General features: G+C 37.0%; 1 protein-coding gene across 3 annotated transcripts in view; it reads left to right on the forward strand.

Moving 5' to 3' along the window:
* Positions 1-25593, forward strand: part of Eprs1 (glutamyl-prolyl-tRNA synthetase 1) — a 67421-nt gene that overhangs the window by 4275 nt on the left and 37553 nt on the right. For 2 of the 3 annotated variants that reach the window (XM_074048290.1, XM_074048292.1), the window contains exons 3-14: positions 3194-3293; positions 4479-4635; positions 4849-4988; positions 7145-7239; positions 11184-11310; positions 12029-12221; positions 14431-14602; positions 16677-16910; positions 18106-18190; positions 18654-18713; positions 18996-19016; positions 25047-25157. In XM_074048290.1, the coding sequence (XP_073904391.1) occupies positions 3194-3293; positions 4479-4635; positions 4849-4988; positions 7145-7239; positions 11184-11310; positions 12029-12221; positions 14431-14602; positions 16677-16910; positions 18106-18190; positions 18654-18713; positions 18996-19016; positions 25047-25157 (1495 nt within the window). The remainder of the gene's footprint in view (positions 1-3193; positions 3294-4478; positions 4636-4848; positions 4989-7144; positions 7240-11183; positions 11311-12028; positions 12222-14430; positions 14603-16676; positions 16911-18105; positions 18191-18653; positions 18714-18995; positions 19017-25046; positions 25158-25593) is intronic. The other variant, XM_074048291.1, reaches the window with a different exon arrangement.

Genomic DNA, 25593 nt, shown 5'->3' on the forward strand with positions numbered 1-25593 from the left:
TAATTTGGTAGATTGTTCCTAGAATGAAAAATGCTGCATCATCATTCTAAAAGAACAGAACCCAGAGATTTATGTTTATTTCCTAGCTATCTGGTTCTATTCATGATTCTTAGAATGCAGTTGGAAATGTACAGAAAGATTTATTTATGTATTTATTTTTGAGAAAAGGTCTTATTATGTCACCCAAGCAGGTCTAAAACTCAGGATCCTCCTGCCTCAGCCTCCTGAGTGCTGGTATTACAGGATACATCACCACACCCAGCTCTTAAGTAAGGCTTTTACGATTTTAACAGTTACAGAATGATTATACAATAATTCTGCAGTGATTATTCTGATGGAAAATTAGAAATATTTAAATGAACAATAATGGAAATAAATATGTCCATATCATAGAATGTTGGCATTATGAAAAAAAGAGACTTAATGAAGAATTTCTGATAATATATTTAAGAATATAAATATAATTTAAAAACAGAAGTAATCTTTCCTTAGGATTCAGTACTCTGAAAATCCACAATGATATACTTTAGTCTGATTTTACTTTTAATATGTTCTATTGGGCATTTGATTGTTTCTTTCAAGGTAGATTATTGGAAATCCTTCTGGTTTGGAAAATCATTTTTTCCTTGATTTGAAAAAACTTTTCTTGCAGTGCTGGGGATAGAACCAAGGGTCTACCACTGAGCTACCTCCCACAACCTTAATTTGAAAATTTTTACTTGTCCATTCTCTGTGTTTTATGAGGATGTTCACATAAGTCCTTTTATTTTCTTAAATTGTTACCTCCATTTTCTTTATCTTCTAGAGATTTTTCTCAACTGTATCATCTTATTTTTCTAATTAAAATTTTCATTTCTGCTGTTATGTATTTAGTATTTGAGACTTTATTTTTTTAGACGGGGTATCATTATACAGCCCAGGATAGCCTTGAACTAATCATTCTCATGCCTTTGAGAGTTTTGTTTTAAATTCTGAGTACTCTTACGATACCCTGTTCTTTTCTTTTTTGGTGGGACTAGAGTTTGAACTCTGGGCTTCATGATTGCAAAGCAGTTGCTTTACTCCTTGAGCCATGCCTCTAGTCTGTTTTCCTCTGGTTATTTTGGGAGATGGAGTATTGCAAACTGTTTGCCCAGACTGACCTTGAACTGTGATCCTCCTGCTTTCAGCCTCCCAAATAGTGTGCACCACTGATGCCCAGCTGAAAAAATTTTTAATGATGCTAGAGATTGAACCCAGGGCCTCAGGTTTGCATATGCCACTACTGAGCTATACTTCTAGCCCTGTTTGCAATTTTGGCCACTGTCTTTACCTTTTTTTTGGTGATGCTGGTGTCAGAATTCAGAGCTTCACATTTGCTAGGCAGGCATTCTACTACTTGAGCCATGCCCCCAGACCCTGGTCTCTGTGTTTAAAGTTAAAGGCTTTCTTCAAATACCAGGTGGCCCTTGAAGTTTTTTTTGGATTTGGATTTAAAGGAGGAGACTAAAGTTAATGACAATTTCTGAACTCAGGGTTTCTGACCAACTCTGAATTTTCTAGCCAAGCTGTTCATTTGGGGATACTGAAGTATCCCCAAATGCTTCAGTATTCTTAGTGTTTTCCTCTATGGGCTAATGAGATTATCCAGAGAAGACCCTGTATTTTACTCTTTAGAGAATAAACTTCCAGTTTTTGCCAGGGTTGGATAAGAGGGATTGACTAGTAGAATAGGGTTTGAGAGTATTTGTATTTGTTAATGGTTCTGAAACCTACTTTAAACCAATCCCCAGTTTCTTCTGGCATTCAGAGATACCTGGTTCCATTTCTAAAATTTAAATTGGATCAGTTTACAACTTGTCCATTTAAGATTCCATGTTTTTCAGGTCTGCTGACTTCCAGTTGTTTTAAAGCTTCTGAGATCTTATTGTTACTATCTTTCTTTTTTGGGGGGGAGGGAGATGGTACTTGGGTTTGAGCTCAGGACTTTATACTTTTTGGCAGGCATTCTACCTCTTGAGCCATGTCTCCAGCCATATTATCTCTTTTTTTAAATCCTCTTTTTCTTTATGGTTTTGTGTTTTTCAAAAAGTTACCTATTTATTTATTTATTTAGAGACAGGGTGCCCCTCTGTTGTAGCTCAGGCTGACCTTGAACTTAAGATCCTCCTGTCTCAGCCTCCCAAGTACTAGAATTATAAGCAGGCACCACCATGCCTGGCTATAACAAACAATAATTTTTACCAAACAAATGTGATGGGGTTTTTTTGTTTGTTTTCTTTTTCTTTTTTTTCGAGACGAGATTTGGCTGTGTTGCCCAAGTTGGCCTTGAACTCCTGAACACAAGCATTCCTCTTGCCTCAGCCTGCAGAGTAGCTGAGCATGCCACTGCACCTGGCTGAGAAGGGGTTTTGGTCTACCTTGTTTACTGGAAAATTGGTAAAACCAGCTTCCTTATGACAGCATATCCTTGGCTTCTTTGCCTTTATTTTAAATCACTGCTTTTCTCCATATCCCAATTATATTTTCAATACTGAACAGACATATTAAAGGCTAAAGTTAAAAAGGTGAAGCTGTTGCCAGTGGCTCACACCTGTAATCCTAGCTGTTAGTGAAGCAGAGATCAGAAGGATTGCAGTTTGAAGCCAACCCCCCCAAAATTGTTCCAAAGAACCTATCTCAAAAATACCCAACCCAAAAATGGGCTGTCGGAGTGGCTCACTGGTGGAGCACCTGCCCAGCAAGCTTGATGCCCTGAGTGCAGGCATAGTACTGCCAAAAAAAACAGTGACGAAAAGGGTGAGGCATCATACAGAACGACTGCTCTGAAGTGTAGTGGATTGGATTTAACTGGATATTTCTAAACAAATTAGCAGATCTGTTTTGAACTGTAGTAGAAAAGAACATGGCAAATACATTAGGTTTTCCATTTCGCATTTCTTTTGCTGTACAGAGACTTGAACTCATGGCCTTCACTTTGAGCCACTCCACCATCCCTATTTTTTTGTGAAGGGTTTTTTTGAGACAGGGTCTCTTGAACTATTTGCCCAGGCTGGCTTCAAACATCGATCCTCCTGATCTCTGCCTCCTGAGTAGCTAGGATTACAAGCATGAGCCACTGATGCCTGGCTCCATTTTCCATTTCTTTATGAGTCTTGTGTCTTACAGATTTGCTAGAGCAAATGTAATATTTTACCTCATGCTTGTATTCTAGAAATGTGGTATTTGCAGATATAAATTCCATACTTCGCTACTTGGCTAGAGTTGCAACTACAGCTGAGCTGTATGGCGCTAACCTGATGGAACATACTGAGGTAAACAATGACCATTTATTCCCTTGTGCATGTTTTGTTTGGTGTTTTGGTTTGGTTTATGCTTCTCGTCTTTTGGGAACCATAGTAAGAGAGTGTTAATTATAGACTAAGTTAAGGAATGTTTGTTGTGTTTTTATTTTCAGAAAAAAATTCTCAGAGCTGAGAGTTTTGCTCAGTGGTAGAACACTTTTCTAGCATGTTCAAGACCTGGGTTCAATCCCCAGCAGTGCCAGAAAACCAAAAAATTCTTCTTTTTCTTTAATAGCAGTTAAATTTAGGTGTTTATTTTCAAACCAGCTGTACTTTTGGGGCATCTTAGTGCTATCTTCATTTTCCTAAATTCCTAGAATTTCATAGTTGGATGGGACTGTATAGATCATTTCATCCAACTTTTATACTTTATAGACAAGGCAGCAGACCTAGAAACATTAAGAAATTTGCCTAGGATAGCATGGTTTACATTTTTTTTTTTGGTACTGGGGTTTGAACTCAGGGTCTCACACTTGCTAGGCAGGCGCTCTACCACTAGAGCCATTCCACCAGCCCCAGGGTAGGCTATAGTTTGGATCTCATTTTCTTTTCAGTATAAATACTTGATTTAATTAATCACAACAATAATAGATAGACTGGCCTTGAATTCTTGATTCTTCTGCAGTAAGCCGCCTAAATGCTGGGATTACAGGTCCACAACATCATTTCCAGTTTAGTAGATAAACTTTATATAGGTGCTGTTTTTTCTCCTGTTTGTATTCTGCTTCAGTTTTTGCAAGTCTCATAAAATTGAAAATACATTGAATGTTTTTAAACGAATTACTTTTAAATTTTCTTCAAGTGGGTTAATCTTTTTGACTTGGTTCTACCTTTTTGGTTAGTTGAGGTTGGTTATGTCTGCTATCTATCAATTCTCAAGTATTTATTTTTCTATTCTTTCCTAAGTGCCCCTTCATGTACTTACAAAAAAGAGAGAAAAAGCTTAGGAAAATAACAACCAAGTATGGCATGTGTTTAAGTGCCATTTTAGACAGGCAACCAGAATCGAATCCACATGTGATACATTCTGTGACTTGAGATAGAAGAATGAGCCTAGCTGAGGAAACCAAGAGTGTGTTGTTTCTAGTTAACTAGCATTTTTCTAACTGTCTAAATACTGGAATTCATTTCTTTCCTATCTGTGTGTGTTCACAGGTTGATCACTGGTTGGAGTTCAGTGCCACAAAATTGTCTTCATGTAATTTGTTTACTTCTGCAATCAACGAGCTTAATCATTGCCTGTCTCTGAGAACATATTTAGTTGGAAATTCCTTGACCATAGCTGATTTATGTGTTTGGGCCGCCCTAAAAGGTATCAACAACTCCTCTTAAAATATATTGAGTTTTTAGCTGCTTTTCTTTTTTCTTTTCTTTTTTTTTATTGTGATGGGATCTTACGTGAGATATGTTAATGTATTAGCAACAACTTTAAGCTAATCTTGTTTATTCAAATTAGCCATTACTGGAACTTTGATTTTTGATATGCAGATTTGTTGAATGGCTTTAAAATTATGTTTGCTAATAGGAAATGCTGCATGGCAGGAACAATTGAAACAGAATAAAATTCCAGTTCATGTAAAACGCTGGTTTGGCTTTCTTGAAGCCCAGCAGGCCTTGCAATCAGTAGTTACCAAGTGGGATGTTTCAATAAACAAAACTAAAGTGGTAAGTCTTTCTTCTTTTTTTAAAAAAAGATTTGTTTAGTAACGTTTTATAGTTGTTGAGTGGGATCCTTGTGACATTTACATATGTGCTTACAATATATCTTAATTAGATTCATACCCTCTACCTTTCACCTTCATCGCTCTCTTCTTCATAGAACAGATTGAACAGGTTTCATATGTGAATACAAATACACCCACCATGTTCACCGTCTTTCATTTTTTTTAAAATGTTGACATTTCAGTGTATCTGTGAACTCTAGGTCAGAAAAGAAAATTGTTATTACTCATAAAGTTTATTTTTTGGAGCTGGGAGTATAGCTCAGTGGCAGAGTGCTTGCCTAGCTTGGCATGAGCAAGGCCCTGGGTTTGATCCCCAGCATGACACACACACACACACACACACACACACACACACACACACACACACACACACACACACACACACACACGGTCCTGGCTTTGATCCCCAGCATGACAGACACACACACACACACACACACACACACACACACACGGTCCTGGGTTTGATCCCCAGCATGACAGACACACACATACACACACACACACACACACGGTCCTGGGTTTGATCCCCAGCATGACAGACATACACACACACACACACACACACACACACACACACACACACACACACACGGTCCTGGGTTTGATCCCCAGCATGACACACACACACACACACACACACACACACAGAGTCCTGGCTTTGATCCCCAGCATGACACACACACACACGGTCCTGGGTTTGATCCCCAGTCCTGGGTTTGATCCCCAGCATGACACACACACACATGGACACACACACACATGGACACACGGTCCTGGGTTTGATCCCCAACACTACACACATACACACACACACATACACACACACACACACAGCTTTTCACAAATGAAAAAGGATCTTCTTAGAACAATCTACTGTTAAGTATTAGTTTGACTTTTAACTGTTTGACTGTATAAAGCCCTAGTTTTAATACGTCTGAAAGATTATCTTCTGTATGTTCCTTAGGCTTAGGCAATACAAACTCCATATAACTAAATTCTCAGGTTTGTTTTCAGTGCTGAGTATTGAACCCAGTTCCTTATGCATGCACATGTTCTACCACTGAGCTACACTCCCATCCCCTGTTATCATTATTTTACAACTGTACTGATTTTTTTCCTCCTGCATCTTTTATGATGTTCAAACCATTCATTGAATCCTGGTATTCTGCAGAGCCTTTTTGTTGATTCTGTAGCAAAATGTGGTACAAAAAGTAGTAGTAGCAAAGGTGCTCTTCCCTAGAGTCTTTCTAGTTTGATCTGTTTTACGTATTAGGCATGTGTAGTAAAGTTTCTGTTTAATGAAGATTTATCTTATGCAATAAAATTGAAGACTATTGCCTGCTTGGATAAAGGGGCCATAGTCAATTTGGTTGTTTGGCTAAAAGTCTTTACTCATCTGTCACCATTTTTTCCCCATCTGACTCATCAGGAAGTCCCGTTATTACTTTTCCTATCTAGAGGTTGGCTTTCTGTCCTGCTCTACTGCTGTTGCTTTTATTGAGGCCCCATTAACTCCTGTTTTGTTAAATACCATAATCTCATAACTGATCTTTCTTTACTTGGTCTCATCTTTCTCTGTTTCTGCCTGTGCGCTGTCCTGGGTGTTGTTTTAGAACATACAAATAAATTACTTCACTATTCCTGAGGACTTTCCATTGCCTAAAGCATAAAAGCCGAGATTTAACATTCCTTGACGTTTTGGACCTAATCCATTTCAGCGTCTTTGGATGTGTACCCATCATAGACATTGCATTGCTCTTCCTGCCTTTGTTCTTACTTTTAAATATCCTATACTCTTTCCATCTCATCCATTTCTACTTACTGTTCAAGATCCAGCTTGGTTCTTCCAACTTTCAGGCTTTTCCAGGTAGTCTAGGTACTGTTGATTAACTTTGAGCACTTTAATAACACTGTAAATATCTATTAACTGGTGTGTGGTTTCATTTCCTTCATCAGATTTTGAGTCCTCAAGTGCAAGGATGATGTTCTGGTCATAATTTTGCCTGTAACCAGTGTGGTGCTTGGCACATAATAGACATTAAGTATGGTTCAATGAATATATTCTTAAACATTGTTGTGGATGTTGTTTTTCAGGCACCTGAGAAAAAACAGGATGTTGGGAAATTTATTGAGCTTCCAGGTGCAGAGATGGGAAAGGTTACTGTCAGATTTCCTCCAGAGGCTAGTGGGTAAGAAAATACCACTCATATTTAGTGGAAAAGCTTTAGAAGTCATTAAATGCTTATAATTTTAACAGGTTATTATAGAAGGGCATAAGTTAAGATTTTGATGTTGGAAATTAAAATTCTAATCTTGTAGTTTAATTATTGAGAGCTAATGTTAGTTAACTTGTAGTCTTAGTTCATTAAGGTAATAGAAAAGACAACATTTAAATTTTATCCCAAAATTTTACAAATAAGAAAATGTCCATAAATAGAAAGGTTTAAATTTTATTTATATTTTGAGATTTGAGTGCTTTTATTCAGTAAGGATTTGTGTTTATACCCTGAGCAATATTTTCTATTAATAGAAGTTATGGTAACATTATATTTTTCCCAAATAAAGGAAGGAGAATGCTGAAAAGCCCATTTCTACTTAGTTCTTTCCATTATCAACAGGTTTCAAGCCCATTAATTCTTGGCACAAATAGGGAATAATTATCTAATAACTTACTAGGAAAAACAATACTGTTGTTTGTTGGCCATAGGCTGGGGCTGTCTCAGGCCTTATCAGGATTCCTAAGGATGAGGGGAATCTCTGCCTTTACACATCTGTCTTAGTATGTGAAGTAAAATAGTCAAGCTGTGTTGTAATAGAGTTCTTCGAATGCTGTTAATATAATAATGATGTTAATATAATAAATGATGCAATCCTCACATAAGCACTGAGCACTGGATTATACTTTGATAAATAAGATGATTACTTTTCCAACTTTTTAGATTTCGTGTTCAGTAGCCAAATTCTTACCTTTCTGTGATAAATAGAATATGTAGACAATAGACATTTGTGGATAGATAACTTTCTTTTAACTGTGTTTTATAGTTCTTGGCAAATGATCTCATAATAAAATCAGTTGTAGAATTCCACATTTTCTTTCTAATTTTTCTAAGTTGGCTGATTCAGACATTAAACTGGACAGTAGAAAGAAATGAAAGAAATAATGACCCTGAAAAATTCACAGACTTGGTCAATGAATGATTGATAATTGACTAAGTGGAATTATAACACTTATTTACATGGCTTCATTCCCAAAGGCATCTTGAGTCCTTCCTGTCCAATAGGCTGTTTCTGTGCATTTAGTATAAGAGGGTCATACTTGTCCTGTTGAGTAGTAACCTTAATAATTGGATAAAAACTGCTTTCAAAAATAGTAGCTCAAAATATGAAGTCCTGAGTTCAAACCCTAGTCCCACAAAAAAAAAAAGTATTAGCTGTTTATAGTGACCATTTATCCTTTTTTGAGTCCTTTTACATTTTTGTAACTGTCATTTCTTAGAATAGTGAGTTCCTTGTGTTTACATATTTACAGTTTGAAATACATTTATCTGTTCTAAATTATGTGAATTTCAGAGATGATGCTCTAATAGAGGTAGGAATTTGGAATATAAATCAATATTCAGTTTTTCTTAACATTCATAATTTTGGTCATAATCCCATATACTGCTAAAGAGTTCCTTAATTAACTTTTTCTTTTCTGTGTACATGAAAGCCAAAAGGCTTAACTCTGTCTTTTTTTTTTTTTCCTTATTCTTAATGGGTTATTTAGCGCCTATTATATGCAGACACTACCAAGCCCTGTGAGGAAGGCATTATTTATTTCAGTCAGTTTTAGAAACTGACTGATACAATGTATTAATAACTGGCCGAATTTATATCTTCCATCTGGCTCTCGAATTACAAGCTAAAATTTGTACTGTGTGTCTCTGTTGTGCATGTCAGAAGCCTAATTCAGCACCACTGGCAACTAAAGTATCATGACTCTTACTTTCCTTAGCTATTCCAATATACATTATCTCTTGAGATGATTGTTTTATTTGCCTTATGAATATTTAATAGTTCATGTTCTCTTGAGTCTTGGCTTTCTTAGAATGGCACACATTATTTTGGTTTCAGACATCATATCTTTATTGTTACCTTTTTTTAATCTTCCTTCCTTCCCTCCCCCTCTCCCCCCTCCCCTGCCTGAGCTATATCCCAACCTTCACCACCCTTCTTAAGTTGATTCTGTATGTAAAGCTAAGCACATTAACTGTCAAATAGTACACAGTCACTGGTCAGTACTGTTTTATTTTTAATTTTTCTTTTTTGACAATGGTTATACCACGTACTGATTAAAACACACACATACATACAGTGTGCACATGAAAACTGCACATAGTGTTTCTGTTTCTTTTTGAGAATTCATAGCCTTTTATTATATTAAACTTTTTTATTTTTGGAGCGTTATATTTACAGAGTGTTAAAAAAATAGTACAGCTTCCTATATACATTGCTTCTAGTTTTCCTAAGGTTAACATCTTACATTAATATGGTACATTTGTTACAACTAATGAACAAGTATGATAGATATTATCATTTACCAAACTCCATACTTTTCTGGGATTTCATTAGGTTTTTTTTTTTCTGTTCTGAGACTTCATTTGGGATACATAGACACAGTTGTTTGTTTTATGTAGGAAGTCTTGAATAACCTAAGTGCATTGCATTGTACTGTTTGTATTAACTTGTATAGGTAAGCCCTTCTTACAGGTAAACCACTGATGCAGACTGCTGTGTAAATTTCTAAAACATAGATTGATTTAGGACTGGGAATGTACAACTCAGTGACAGAGTGCTTGCTTAGCATGCATAAGGCCATAAGTTGGAGCCCCAGCACTGTAGAAAAAGTTTACTAATTGATTTTAAGAATGACATAAAGACATAAAGGATAGTATTTTCCCTCCCATATTGATAAAAATTGAGATCAAAGGTGTGCTGTGAAATTAAGTGACTGTCTTAAAACAGGGTAACTGCTGCTACCATTAGCAATTAAAACTTAAATTGGTGAGAGCTATTCAAACTTGCTATATAACTTGTGTTTTCTGTTCAGCCAAATGTGTTTTCAACAATAATGATATAGGATATTGTTTTTTCTTTTTGGAGACGGGGCCTTTCTACATAGCCCAGACTGACCTCAACTCATGATCCTTCAGCCTTAACCTCCCAAGTGCTAGGATTATAGGTGTATGCCACCACACCCCACTCAGGATATTGCTTTTTACCCACTGTTATTGCTATTATCAGCAATGCCTGTCATAATTACTTTATCCCTTAATCATCAACTGCCCATAAGAACAGAAGTTTTTTTCATAGACTGATTCATGGAGTTTGCTGCTAGATGAGACCTTGGAGATCCTTCAGTTAAAATCTTTTTATTGGCATTTGAAAAAACTGAAGACAAGAGCTGTAAAATAGAAGAAAAGTCAAGAGGTTTTTTTTTTTTTTAAGACAGGGTCTTACTTTGTAGCCTGGAACTTGCTATCTTCCTGCCTCAGTGTCCCTAGTGCTGGGATTATAGGCATCCACCACCTTACCTGACTTCTTTGGCTTCATAATTCTCATGTGCTCTCTGATTTAGCCATCACAGTGACAATGACAGTCTCAGAGGTACTTCTCTCTAGTGTTAGCTTGTTTTCCAGTTCCGAGTAATCATGTCTTTTTTTTTGTGGTACTGGGGTTTAAACTCAGGGCTTCATGCTTGCAAAGCAGGCTCTCTACCACTTTGGCCACACTCCAGCCCCCAGTAGTCAAGCCTTATTAATAACACATAGCACTAGAAGTAGTTTCAGAAGCAGCTTTCCTCTAACTAAATGACCATTTCTCTTGAAAAAAAGAAAAAGTTTATAATATTTTATAGATACCTTGCTCCTTTGTAAGGTTTTGAAGTTGTTTCTTAATATTATATACTATATTATAAATGTTCTAGTCTTTTGTTTCAGAGACAGATGTTCTATCATAGTACTTGTTGGAAAGTAAAATATGACTGGAGTACCAGTTAGAAAGTTGTTTAGTTATCATCTTTTCAAAAAGGTTAAGTTTATGTATTTAGTTAAGACATGTTAATAAGTTTCTTTGTGAAATGTTTTTGTTTCAGTTACTTACACATTGGGCATGCAAAAGCTGCACTTCTGAACCAGCACTACCAGGTGAACTTTAAAGGGAAACTCATCATGAGATTTGATGACACAAATCCCGAAAAAGAAAAGGAAGATTTTGAGAAGGTAATTTAAAGTGTAGTGATAACTTTTTTTTTTAAGAAAAGTTAAGTAAGGCTGACAATGTGGCTCAAACAGTAGAGCTCCTGCCTAGCAAGTGTGAGGCCCTGAGTTCAAACCTCAGTACCACAAAAAAAGAAAAGTTAATTAATAGAGGATGATGTGATCTGATATCTTCATGGTATAAAATAAACTTTATTTCATAGCTGCTTCTTTCCCCTCACCTATATATTCTGTATCTGAGACTTAGGCCAAGAAGTACTGAACTCCCATACCAAAGAAAATTTGTTTTTGTAGATGTAGAATTTACTGTATTTTCCATGAGTAACAATTTCCCTGGAAGCAGGCTTTGCTTTCATCGTACAGTCTTAGTAGGTATTGGCAAATGTGGTTTTCAAGCCTCTTGTCACCTCTATTCAGAAGCACAGCAGTGTGTTCAGAGGGGCAAATGACTATCAGCATGGCCAACAGTAACAGCTTTTCCAGAGTAAACGGAAAGCTTCACCACGAGGTCAGCCTTCGCAGCTGGAATTTGGAAGCTCATATAATGAATATCCCTTTTTTTCTTTTCTGATCTATCATACAACATCCACAGCCATTTTCACACACTTTATTAAGACGGATAGTGTTTTGTTACATTTGCTCAAAATTCAGTATCAAGGATTGAGAATGTACAAGAAAATGCAAATGATGCACTGATGATTGTTTTGATTTCTTATTGCAGGTTATCTTGGAAGATGTTGCCATGTTGCATATCAAACCAGACCAGTTTACTTACACTTCAGATCATTTTGAGATTATAATGAAATATGCAGAGAAACTAATTCAGGAAGGGAAGGCTTACGTGGATGATACTCCTGCTGAGCAGATGAAAGCGGAGCGTGAACAGAGGATAGAGTCTAAACACAGAAAGAACTGTAAGACACATTTACTGTCTGATATTCTAATTGATACTTTTGTGTTATGCTTCCTTAGTACATAATTTCTTTATTTTGAAAGATGCTGTGTGAAGCATAGTTGACGTTGTGATTTCTACATTAATTCACCTCTTAGAAATCATTTTTCTTTGTCTGTCATGTTTACCTTCTTACCGCTTTAGCACCATCACAATTGGATGTGTAGTGTCCATGCCTTCAGAATCTTACTTGTTATACGAAGTCTTGCGTATGTTTTGATTTGAAGGGTTCTTTCTGCAATATTTTACAGGTTTTTTTTTTTCTTGCAGTGCTGAGGCTGGAACCCAGGGCCTTGTGCATGTTAGGCTAGTGCTATACTGCTGGACTGCATCCCCAAGCACTTTAGGTTCTTTCAGTATAAATGCTTAATATTTCTAAAATGTTTGATGGTAATGCTATTAGCATTCATGTCCTCCTTTCAGCATGTGGGTACATATAAATCTAATATACAAGCTCGGTTCTACCCTGTTTCTTTGAAATATCACCTGACTAAAGAGCATACCTTTTTTTTTTTCTTTTAGACAGGGTCCCACTGTAGCCCAGGCTGGCCTTGAGCTTGTTTCCTCCTGCTTCAACCTCCCGAGTACTAGGATTACAGGCATGCACCACCATGCCCAGCATAAGAGCATACCTTTCTTATTTATGACTTGTCTCCTAAGCTCCCAAGTCAGGCTGTTTTAATTCCATAGTTATGGTGCCAGAACTTCCACACTATATTTAAGTCTCGAGTGTCATATTCGGAAAGTATAGTAAACTGAAATTGCTGTAGTAAGCCTTTCTTTTTTATTTACATTTTCAAAGATAATTAACAACTGGACCTTTCCACCTGTCTTGATTCTTTGAATGCAGGTGAAATGTCCATTGTATCTTTAGAAGTTTGCACAAAAATGTACTGTTCAGTAGTTCTTCCTATTCCTAGAAGAACTGGCTTTAATATTCTGACATAGGTGGAACCATGGCTATAGACTCCTTGTCTCTGGAATTAAATTCTTTTCTGTCTTCTCTCACTATTTTCTGTACTCTTTTTTTTCTAATGTGGTAGCTGGGTTTGAACTCAGGGTCTTAACACTTGTTCTTGCTAGGCAACCAGTCTACCAGTTGTACCACACCTTTAGCCCTTCACTGTCTTTTTTTGTCACCTCGTTTTTTTCCATCCAAGGGTTTCCTGTCCCCACTGAGATGGCTAAAGGGACTTTCAGGTTGTTCACAAGCTTGAACTGAGTTCTTTAGACAGGCACAGGCTACATTGCCAGTGCCTGTGGGCCTTGAGGGCTAGGCAAAACTGCTCTGTCCCCTGGGCATGAAGTGACAAAGAAGGAGAATGCTTCTGCTTTAAAGATACAATCTTAAACTTGTGCAGGGGAGAAGAGAAAGGCTGACTAGTTGTGCCATGATGGGAAAATGGTACACATCAGATAAGAAGAACCTTCAAGACTGTATACTTCTCTTGGACCCTTAATTTAATTTGACCTTTCTAAAACATATTGATAGAGTGTTTGTCTAGATATATTGTTGTTTGTTTGTTTGGTTGGTTAGTTTTTAGTTTTTTTGCTTTTTTTTGAGACAGGGTCTCAATATGTAGCCTAAGCTAGCCTTGTACTTGTAATCCTCCTGCTTCTGTGTCCTAAGCACTGCAGTTTCCTAAATGTTTTGTGAGACTTCTTTCATAAAAAAAAATTCATTTGCTCTCAATGTCTGATATTGGATCTATAGCAGTGTTTTGTTTTGTTTCATGTTTTGTTTAGTGATTCTGGGGTTTGGACTTAGGGCCTTGTGGTTGCTAGGTAAGTACTCTGCCACTTGAGCTACATCCCAACCCTTTTTTGCTTTAGTTATTTTTCAGATAGGTCTCACACTTTTTGACCTTAGCTAGCCTCAGACTAATCCTCCTATCTGTGCCTCCACATAATTGGAATTATAGTTATGATCCACTACACTTGGCTTATTTGTTGAGATGGGGTCTTACTAACAACACACACACACACACACACACACCACACACACACACACACACACACACACACACACACACACCACCACCACCACCCCCCCCCCCCAGTCTTCACCTTCCCAATAGTTAGGACTGTGAAAATTTGTGTCAAATTATGAGACTTTTAAAGTTCAACCACATTAGTAATATATGAGCTGTAATATAATTCTCATTTTGTAGCTGTTGAGAAGAATCTACAAATGTGGGAAGAAATGAAGAAAGGGAGCCAGTTTGGTCAGTCCTGTTGTTTGCGAGCAAAAATTGACATGAGTAGTAACAATGGGTGCCTGAGGGACCCAACCCTTTACCGCTGCAAGATTCAACCTCATCCAAGAACTGGAAATAAATACAAGTAAGTGTATTGTTTTCAGTATGCTAGCTGCTTTCTGTGCTTTTAAACATGGAGTAGAGGCAGCATAGAGGGATACCTGAATCTTTGTGCTTATTGCAGATTAACTGTCCAGTTGGCCTTCTGGGAAGTCATGTAGCCTTTCAGGGGTTGCTTACTCATCAGTTAAGGTTATAGTAGTAGGTTATTTCCAAGGTCACTTTTGTTAGAAATAGCCATGGAAAAGGCAGAGAGATGGCTCAAACACCAGCACAGGGTTTATTGTTCAGGCAGGAGCCCTGTGGATGGAGACCCCAGCAAGAGAGCTAGAGCCCATTGCCATACACAGGCTTGGGCTAGATACAGGGGGCTAGTGGAAAAGTACCAGGAAGGTCACTAAGGGGTACTGTTGATGGGCAATCAAGAAAGATAAGCTGTGGTTAGGTTACTATCTGCTCACCTGTTCTTGGCACCCATTTGGAGAGATAAAGGTTAACACCTGTCCCTTTGTTATTCTTTGGGGTTGGTGGGGAGTTTCAAGTAAACCACCTGCAAGGTGTGGGGGAGGGGGTCTGTTCCTAACATGACTGTTCTCACTGTTAACCCCAACAACTTTCATCTGTAAAAACCCTTGAATCTTCCTAAATTTGCTTTCTGTGTATTGGTTAGACATTGTGGTGTATATCTTTAGACGAAGATACTTTTCTTCATGTATTAGTAAACTGATTTTTCTGGATATGCTCATAACAGTGATAGTATAAAAATTTACAGAAATAGAAACAATATAAGAAAGTAACTTGACGTTTTTCAAGTTTTGATTAGTTTTCTGTGTGGATTTTCAAGTTTTAACACATCATTTTTTTTTCTTCTTTCTTTTCTTTTTGATGGAGGTAGTGTTTGAACTCAGGGCTTTGCCCTTGCAAAGCAGGCATTCTACCACACCTCCAGTCCATTTTGCTCTGGTTCTTGTGGAGATGGGATCTCAAGAACTATTTCCCCTGGCTGGCCTGGAACTTCTATCCTTCTGATTTCAGTCTTGCAAGAAGCTAGGATTACAGGCATGAGCCACTGGTGTCTGTTCATTCTTTCCCTTTTTGTGGTGCTAGGTCTTGAACTCAGGGCCTCACACATGCTAGACAAGTGCTCTACCACTGAACTGCATTCCTGACTCCAAAATTTTTTCTTGAAAAGGAAGCCCCTTCTAAAAAGGACCTTATTTTATACAGTAAGCAATAGAATACATTTTTCTTACACTTTTTTTTTTTTTTTTTTTTTTTTTGGTGGGGCTGGGGTTTGAACTCAGGCACTCTACTGCTGAGTCACATCTCTAGTCCCTGTCAGCGTATTTTTGTTTGTTTGCTTGTTTTGCAGAAATTGGTTTGAACTTAGAGCTTTGTGTTTGCTATACAGGCACTCTACCACTTGAGTCATCTCTAGCCCTTTTTGCTTTGGTTTTGGAGATTAGGGTATCACTTTTTGCCCAGATCAGCATGCACCACAGTTCTTGGTGTTTTAGGCTTCCCACCATTATTGGGGTGACATGTGCACATTACCACCCCCAGCTTTTTATTGAGATGGGGTCTTGAAAGCAATTTGGTTGGTTTTGTTTGGCTGACTTAGAACCACAGTCCTTCTGATCTCAGCTTCTGCATAGCCTGGAATGACAGGTGCATGCCACTACACCTACCTATTGATTGAGATGGAGGTCTTTTGAACTTTTTGCCTGGACAGACCTCAAACTGAGATGCTCCCAATCTCAGCCTCCCAAGTAGCTAGGATTACAGGTGAGAACTACCAGCGCCTGGCACATGCTTTTCAAATAGCTTACTTGTTTTCAAAAACTGGTAAGTTTTTTTTGTTTGTTTTGTTTTTTGGTGATACTGGGGTTTGAACCTGTTGGCTTTTAAACTGTAAACTTCTAAAGAATTATATATATTTTTTAATTCATTTATTCATATGTACATACATTGTTCGGGCCATTTCTCCCCCCTACCTCCAAGAATTATATTTTAAATTAGTATTGCTACTTATAAATGTTTAATCTGATAGAAGGATAAAATAATTACTGTTGATTTTCAAAAACATTTTTTTTTCCTAGTATTTATCCAACATACGATTTTGCCTGCCCGATAGTTGACAGCATCGAAGGTGTTACGCATGCCTTGAGAACAACAGAATACCATGACAGAGATGAGCAATTTTACTGGATCATTGAAGCTTTAGGCATAAGAAAACCGTATATCTGGGAATACAGTCGCCTCAATCTCAACAACACAGTGCTGTCCAAAAGAAAGCTCACGTGGTTTGTCAACGAGGGATTGGTAGATGGATGGTATGTTTGGCATATGTAGAACTGACAGATTAAGGAAGTGGTATTCCCAAGATTTTTAAACTATTTGGAGGTGGGAGGTATGATTGGGAGGTAGTGCAGTGTGTAGGCCAGTAGGATTCCTGGTTCATACTTTCATTTTAACAAGTACCTAGGGTCCCCCCCACTACCACCACCCTTGTTTAGTGCTGTAAACATGGAGTACTCACATGGTACTTAAGAATGGAAAACAGTATGAGGTTACATCCTTTGCACATCTCAGCATTTAGCAGACTCTGGTCTCTCATAGTTCTGGTAACTACTCTCCACACTCCACTGTGGCTTTGAGATTTTCTTTCAGCTGGGTCTTAGGAAGGCTAAAATATCCCTGAGTTGAGGTGAACATTTAAGTGGTCTTTGCCTTGGTGTTGAGGGCTCTAGTTTGTGGACTTCTTGCCTAATACATTCAGTCTCTAAGAAGAGTTTGAAAATTTCTGTAGCATGCCTGTATGAGATTTTTTGGGGTTTTTTTTTTTTTTTTTTTTACCGTGCCAGAGTTTAACCTCGGCCTCATGCTTGCTGGGCAGGTACTCTACCATTTGGGCCACTCCCACCAGCCCTTTTATGGGTATTGTTGAGATAGGGTCTCTTGAACTACTTGCCCTAGCTGGCTTCGAACTGTAATCCTCCTGATCTCTGCCTCCCACGTAGCTAGGATTACAAGCATGAGCCACTGGTGCTCAGCATTCTGTGAGATTTTTATAAGAAAGATAAGTATATAAATGAAAGTGATCTTGGAGCTGTGTATCTGTATAAATGAAACCTGTTCATGTGGATTATACTTAAGTCTAAGTCTAAGAAAACTGTTTTTATCTGAATTAACAGCAATTCATTATTTTAAATTGTTTACATTCTTGTCAACATAATAGTAACCAAGAACTTGTACCCATAGTCCCATCACTTGGTGGCTGAGGCATGAGGGTCCTGAATTCACAGTGTATTCATTTTAGTGCCATGTGTAACTAGAAAACAGTTCTTAGCCCAAATGTAAAATAAGATAAATATTTAATAAACTGAATATAATTTATTACCCATTAGGTTTCTTTGCATAGCATGCATAAGGCTTTGAGTTCTGTCCCCAGTCCCACCAAAAAAAAAAAAAAAATTAAAAATGAAATAAAAAATCTCCTTGGCATTTAGCAGTCTGCATATTTCCTAGGGATGACCCCCGGTTTCCTACTGTTCGTGGTGTTCTGAGAAGAGGGATGACGGTTGAAGGACTGAAGCAGTTTATTGCTGCTCAGGTGAGTTGCGATTTCTGTTCTGGCTTCTCTGTTGGAATTTTCAAGTATTTCTATCAGTATCCCTTTAGTTATTAATATTATACCTGTTCTTCCTATTTCTTGTTGGTCCCTTGTGACTCGGGAGTAGAGATTTATTAAAGGAGTAAGTTTGACACTATTTAAAATAGTGGAAAATTAGGAATGTCTTAAATTCCTAACACAGGGTTGTGAAAAGAAGCAGAAGTATTTTTACTCAGTAAAATGTATAACTCTTGATTCTGACTAGTCTGCAAACTAAGCTTAATAATAAAATTATTAAAGGTTAGCAAATTAGTTCGTACATGCCAAGTTTCAAATTTTGTTGGAAATAAATTTGCAAGTATTTGTTGGATTTATTTTTTTCTAAACATGCCTGGCTTGGAATAAAGTTTTCTTAATACTTCTTAAGCTTAAAATGGTTTTGTTTGTTGTTACTGTTTTCTAGGGCTCTTCACGTTCTGTTGTGAACATGGAATGGGACAAAATCTGGGCATTTAACAAAAAGGTACATATGTAGCTCAGTACTCTCTTTCTTTGCTTGACTTTTGAATAATACACATATGGAAATCATCACTGTGCTTATGACAGAAAAATTTCTGAAGGATATAATCATTTTGCAGTCTTTCAGGAAAATGGAATGTTTTCCATTTAAAAATAGATAAAAGGCATTAACCATCCAATAAGTAGCAGTAATTGAAGCAAACAAACTTGGATTTATGGGAAATGGTAATAATTCTTTCCTTAAATCTTTCATGAACATTCTGCATTTCATTTTTCTGCTTTCAAGCTGCGAGTTCTCTGTAAGAAGGTATCACTTAATGCTTTTATTTGCCTTACTTAAATATAGCTTTTAGCATATTCAATGTTACAACTAAGATGTTAAACAGCTTTGAAGCACAATCACATTTATTTAAAAAACTTGCTCATGCAAACAAGTTGAACATACATTTCTAGTTTTATAAAGTATGTCCTCTGTTTTTGGTGGCAAAGGGAAGACTTGGCTACCTTCATTTTGCTGTTCCCTTGTGTGCTGAGAGGACATAGAGCAATAAAATTATGTATTTCATTGAGTCGTGTGACGGTTCACTAACTATAATTCCTGTGTTTCATTGAATCCAGCTTTCTAAAACAAACAAACAAAAAACTGAAAATCAAATGAGGAATATTGGAAATTGAATTGTTAATTACTAATTGGAAGCGGATGCTTGGACACTATAATAAGGCAAATCATTAACAGTGCCATGCTTTAAACCTGGTTTCTGTGATTGTGTGCTGTCATTCTTTATTGGGATTGCTGCTTGATTGTGTGATGTCTTGCCTCAAGAAATAATTGCTTGTTTCGTATGTGTCTTGAATTTATTTATTTTTAGTTTTTTGTGTTTAGTCAGTTTTTTGAAACATAAAGGAATTATTAACTGGTTCTTTTTGTTGCTGCAGTTATTACTAATAAATATGCTTAGAACTTACAGTCAGGGTAACATTGGTGTACCTTTTAGTAATCCAGTTTATAGATTTAAGTTTTAATAAATTTATGACATGAAGTGTCTTTTACTGTGGCCAAACAATTGTGTAGAATCTGTTGAAGAGGAACAGCAGTATTCCCCTATCTTCTTCCATTTTTCAATCTTTGGAGAAATTTTGCCTTTTAGATAATTCTTTTGGTATTCATTGCCTATAACTCTAAATGAAAATGTCTGTTGCTACTTTAGTTTTTAATTTTAGATGTCATCAATTGTCTTTCCATGATTGGAGATGAGGTCTTTTTTCTTACAACTTTTTGATTTCCTTGTGGTTGCTTTGTTTTACCCCTCATTTCCTTTTCTAATTTTTTTATTATTATTATTATTATTATTATTATTATTTTTTTTGGTGGTACTGAAGTTTGAATTCATCAGTTTGTCCTTGCAAAGCAGGCACTATACTGCTTGAGCAACATCTCCAGTCTATTTTGCTCTGATTATTTTGGAGATTGAACCCTCTCAAACTGTTTGCAAACTGTTTTCCCTGGTGGCCTCAAACTGTGATCCTCCAGATCTCAGCTTCCCAAGTAGCTAGGATTATAGGCTTCAGCTACTGGTGCCTGCCTGTTTTGCTTTGTTTTGTTTTAGGCAGGTGTTTTTCTGTGTTGTTTGTGCTGCTTGGAGTTCGAGATATCCTCCTGCTTCAGACTCCTGAGTGTGGGACTGCAAGTGCCCAATATCATGCCAGCTGTTCCTTCTTTCTGGCTGTTCTCTTGCTTTGTTATACTGTACTGTGGTAGCTCCCTCAGTAGGGACTAAAATAAAGAGGAACTTTATGAACTTATATACGACCCTTTTTTTTTTGTTTGATTGGTTTTGGTTTTGATTATGTTTTTGAGAGAAGTTCTCACTATGTTGCCAAGGCTTGTCTTGAACTTGTGGAGGGCAAAGTGCCTCAGCCTCCTGAGTAGTGGCTGGGTCTATAGGTATGTACCATTCCACTCAGCTTATGATCTTAGCTGCACGTGTATATGTGTTTTCCTGAGACAGGGTCTTGCTGTGTAGCTCCAGCCATCCTCAAACTAGCAGTCCTCCTGCCTCAGCCTCAAAAGTGCTAGAATTATAAGCATTTGCCACCGTGCCTGGCTATGACCTATTGTTGTTTTTTTTTTTTTTAACTTTGAAATTTCAGTATGCTTTGGTTTGGGTCTATTTTCATGCATATTCATTGAAAGAGTATGACGGTTTCAGTCTGGAAATTCATTCCTTCAGTTTTGGGAAATATTCTTGAATTCTTTCTATTTCTTTGCTGTATTTTCTTCTCTCCCTCCTTTCCACCTCCTGCATGCAAAACATGTGGTCTTCCACTGAGGTACAACCCCAGCCTGTCTCTTATATATGTTCTTTTTTTCTCTGAAACTCTTACACAGATATTGGGCCTACTGAACTGGTCTTCTAATTTTGTTTTCTCTCTTATTTTATACCTTGTCTTTTGGCTCTATTTTTCTGTAGATCTGCTCAACTTCACTTTCCTGCCCTACTGATGAGCTTTTCATTTATGCTATCATATTTCCAAGATTTCTCTACATTTTCAAAATAGCTTCCTGTTCATGTTTCATGGTTATAATATCAATGATAGGTTTTTTTCTTTTCTGTTCTAGTGTCTCTTTCCCCAGGTGGTTTATTGTGGTTTCTTTCTTTCATATTAAAGGCCATTCTCATTCTCAGTGTCTGGTTAGCTTTGGTTATCTGCTGGTTTCATATCAGAGACTATAAGAGTGTTGGGAAGCTCTAAGAGCAAGAGTCGATCGTCACTGTGAGATGAGCTGACTGGGCTGGTTGAAGAGCCTCCATGTCACTAACTTGAACATTTCTTTCTTGGAGCAGTTTTCGCAAGGGGAGTTTCTTTCAGTCACCTCCCTAAAGTATGAAGGACTGGCTTCCAGGGCTTTGGAGCAAAATGGAGGAAGGCTACTAAGGGCCTTCACTGGGTATCGTTCATTCACTTGTTTTCACTGCAGTACTTTCCCCTTCTCCTTTTGATGACTACCAGAATCTAGACACCCTCTTGTTCATGAACATCAACTCTTTGTTTAGGTAGAAAAGAGGCAGTGACCTGGTTGTATGGAGTGGATAGGGGATGCTTCCATATGTTTTTCTGTTTCTAGAATTTGGTTTTGGCTTCTCCTATTCTGCTAATCCTTTTGGTCTTTTTCTTTAAACCAAAACAAAACCTCCCATGTCTTTTTGTGGGAGTCTGTGTGATCTTTAATCCTTAAACATCATCTTAAAAATAGGAATTTTTTTTTTTTTTTTTTTTTGGCAGTGCTGGGTCTTAAACTCAGAGCTTCGTGCATTGACAAGCACTGTACCCCTGAGCTACATCCCCAATGAAAGTTTTAAATTTTGACTAGTATTAAAAATTTTGATAATGTACTTTTTCCCCCCTATTGTTAGGCCTTTGTGACATCTTCCTGTATTGATAGCCTTTCCTTCCAACCCTTGGCTTACTGATCTTTTTCTTCCTTCCTGGCCCATTTTTTTTTTTTTTTTCCTGATCTCTTATTGAGAGTTCATGTCACTTTCAATCTTGATTACTGCTTTGTTACTTTCTAGCTTAGTCTTTCTTTCCAATGTCTGTATATGAAATTTAACTGAAGTATCAATAAGATAAATTTAGTGCAATGGCATTGAGAAGTGTTAAGGGTCAAAACTAAATCATCGATCTTTGAATCCTGCTTTTTTTTTTAAATATTTTTAAAAGTAGCCTCTGTTTAAAAATGACCTGTAGTTCTTTACATGCTCTATTGGAGAAAGAACTTTATAACATGAATTGCACATGCTAAGGAAAAGAAAGGAGAAATGGATGTGTAGTCTAGGAAATAGTAAAACATGAGTGATTGGTAATCTCAGTATCCCTTGGAAATTACTGTGATTCTTGTTTTCATAGCCCAACTTCATCTCGACAGGAAACTACATAATTTTGCTGTTTAAAAAATTTTTTTTCAGTCTGCAGTTTTTTATAGTTCCACAAAAGCCATGTTTACTTTGATACTGATAGACATTTCAAGTGCTTACTTTACATTAAACTTGCTAATTTTCTTCTTGGTTTACTTTTCAGTCTAGGTAGAAGAGTCACAGCTTTAAGGTGTTCATTTCAGAGCTGTTTATTTGTCTCTGTCAAACTTTTATTTACTGCTTTAATTTTAAACTTATGTTGATATTTCAGTAGTAAGATAACAGTTTTCCCCAACTCTGCATCTGCTCCCAGCTAGTAAATTATAGTGAGTAGAAGTAAGCAAGTCTTCCAGTGAAAAAATTTTGAGTAAACCCTAACAAACAAAACAAAAGTGAAGCTGTTGTGGTTGAAGTATGTTAAAGAGATCTGCTCTCTTCAGCCCCATTCCTGACCTTCCCCTCCATTTGGTGTCTATCAGGGCCCCCATTATAGTTCTTTGGAATAATTTGAAAACCACAGATTCAGAGTCTTTCAGAACTACATAATTTTAGAACTGAGGAAGACTTATTTAATGGGGCCTCTCTATGTTGCCCAGTCTGGTCTCAAACTCTTGGAACTCAAGCAATTCACTTGCCTCAGTCTCCACAGTAACTAAAACTATAGGCGTATGCCACCATCCAGCTATGGTTTTTAATCCAAGGTTTCCCATACTTGCCTGCTATTAACTGTCCTGTGTAATGCTTGTTAAAAATAAATTTCCAGACTTTACATTAGACCATTAGAATCATAATTCTTTTTTTTTTTTTTTCGTGGTACTTGTTTGAACTCAGGGCCTCATACTTGCTAGGCAGATGCTCTACCACTTGAGCCACTCCACCAGCCCTGGAATCATAATTCTTTAGAGTTAAGTGACCTGAGAGTCTGCAGTAACTAACAGTTGCCCCAAGTGATTAGTCACCTGTGGAAAACAATCTTCCACTATTGTTTATCAGCTGATGAAATTGATCTGCAATAAAATGAATTAAGTTTCTCAGATAGGAATATCTCGTTTTAGTTTCTTTAAGGAAATTTTATCTTACTGGCTTAAAAACTAAACTGCGTAGTCACAAATTAAATCTTTGATCAGTCTAGCCCAGTAGAAACTGAAAGAAGCAACCTTGAACTAGGAAGAATGATCCTTAAGCTTCAAGGAAAGAATTAAACAGTAAACTTACAGAAGCTGAGTATTGATTGCATATGGGGATGAAATTTAAGCAGATGGGTAGTAGCATACAAGGGGAAATTAAATAGCTTTTCCAACTTTGTATGAATGACCTTCTGAGAATGACTTCTGAGTTTATTCAGGATTTGTAAAATACCACTTTTCAGAAGCCAAAAATTATCCTCAAAGTGAACAAGAAAAGTCAATCCACTAATAACAACAAAAGTATAAAACAAACATAGCCAGGTTTGATTATCCTGCCACTGTTTTCCTGCACCCTTCTAAGTGGGAAGAAATAACTGCTACTTGGCTATTTGACCCTACATTTGCTTTCGTCCACATTTTTCTCCCAGATGCTTTATATACTAGTGTTGACATAAAATATTTGGTCATTGTGGATAATTTTAATTTGAACAGTGAATTGAGAGGAGTATATTGTCAGGAGGAGATGCTGCTACTATTTTGGAGATAGAAGAAGTTATAGCATAATTGTACAATGATTCATTCAGTTAATCTGCAGATACTTCTTACCTGTATGAGCCAGCCCCTTGCTAAGTACTAAGAATACTGTGGTTCTTCTATATGTATACACATTGAGTATCCTTTATCCAAAATGCTTGGAACTGAAAGTGTTTTAGGTTTTGGGCTTTCACATTAAGGATGCTCTACATGTGTATGACATGTAGACCAACATAATTATTTTGTTCATACTTTTAATTTATAGAGTTGCCTTATTATTGTGACCTAATGCTATGCTGCTTTTGATGGTAATGTGTTGCCTAACTCATTATAGAAAATGATACCAGACACTAATATCTATATTCCCTTAAAATGGATTTCTCTGACGTTACAAAATTGAATATCACATTTACCTATAGGGAGTAATATATAACCCCACAGGATTTCTTCTCCATTCAGATACCAGATTTAAAAATTATTTCATAATATTTCTGACATACTTTAATGGACTTCTTTTCAACTACCAGTAGTTATTCTTGGGAAGGAGTTTTAAATCCTTCACATCATCTTGGTTTATAAATATTTTTCTTTTTTTCTACTTGGTAGCTGAATATTAGATAAGAGGTAGCAGATAAACCAAAAAATTAGTGAATGCAGTAACAAAGAAAGCCAGTTAGTATTCCTGTGCTGTTATTTTTTACTTTATTTATGATGGTTTACAAAACATTTCAGTGTTTTGACATGAGGATTTTGTTGCAGGTTATTGATCCAGTGGCCCCACGATACGTTGCATTGCTGCAGAAAGAAGTGGTCCCAGTACATGTCCCTGAAACACGGGAGGAGATGAAAGAAGTAGCCAAACACCCAAAGGTCACCCTACAGTTTCACCAGTGTTTCTTCTCTTTGTTAAAACAAGGATCATAGTTTGGGGATAATTTTCTATTCAATATTACTAGTCAGGATTTGATGCTAATTGAAGCAAATCCTTTTGTGGATTTCTTGCTGAAGAAATTTGTTCTGTGAATGTTGCACAACAGCACACCACACAGGACTGCTGCATTCTGTTGGTGCTCATTGTTATTCTGTAGAGATATCATACTAGTGTATAAAAAGAATTTCTGTCTTCCTGGAGTCATTCTGCAAGATGGGATATTCTAATTCATATTCTTATCTTTATGTGGAGGCTGAGATACACTGTTTATTATCTGAGTTACTTATTACACCTTTGTTTTTAAACGGAAACATTAGTCCTACTAATACACACCCCACACCCACCTCCTTGGGCCTCCATGAGTGGTTGGCCAAG

Source organism: Castor canadensis, chromosome 11, assembly GCF_047511655.1.
Source record: "Castor canadensis chromosome 11, mCasCan1.hap1v2, whole genome shotgun sequence".
NCBI lineage: Eukaryota > Metazoa > Chordata > Mammalia > Rodentia > Castoridae > Castor > Castor canadensis.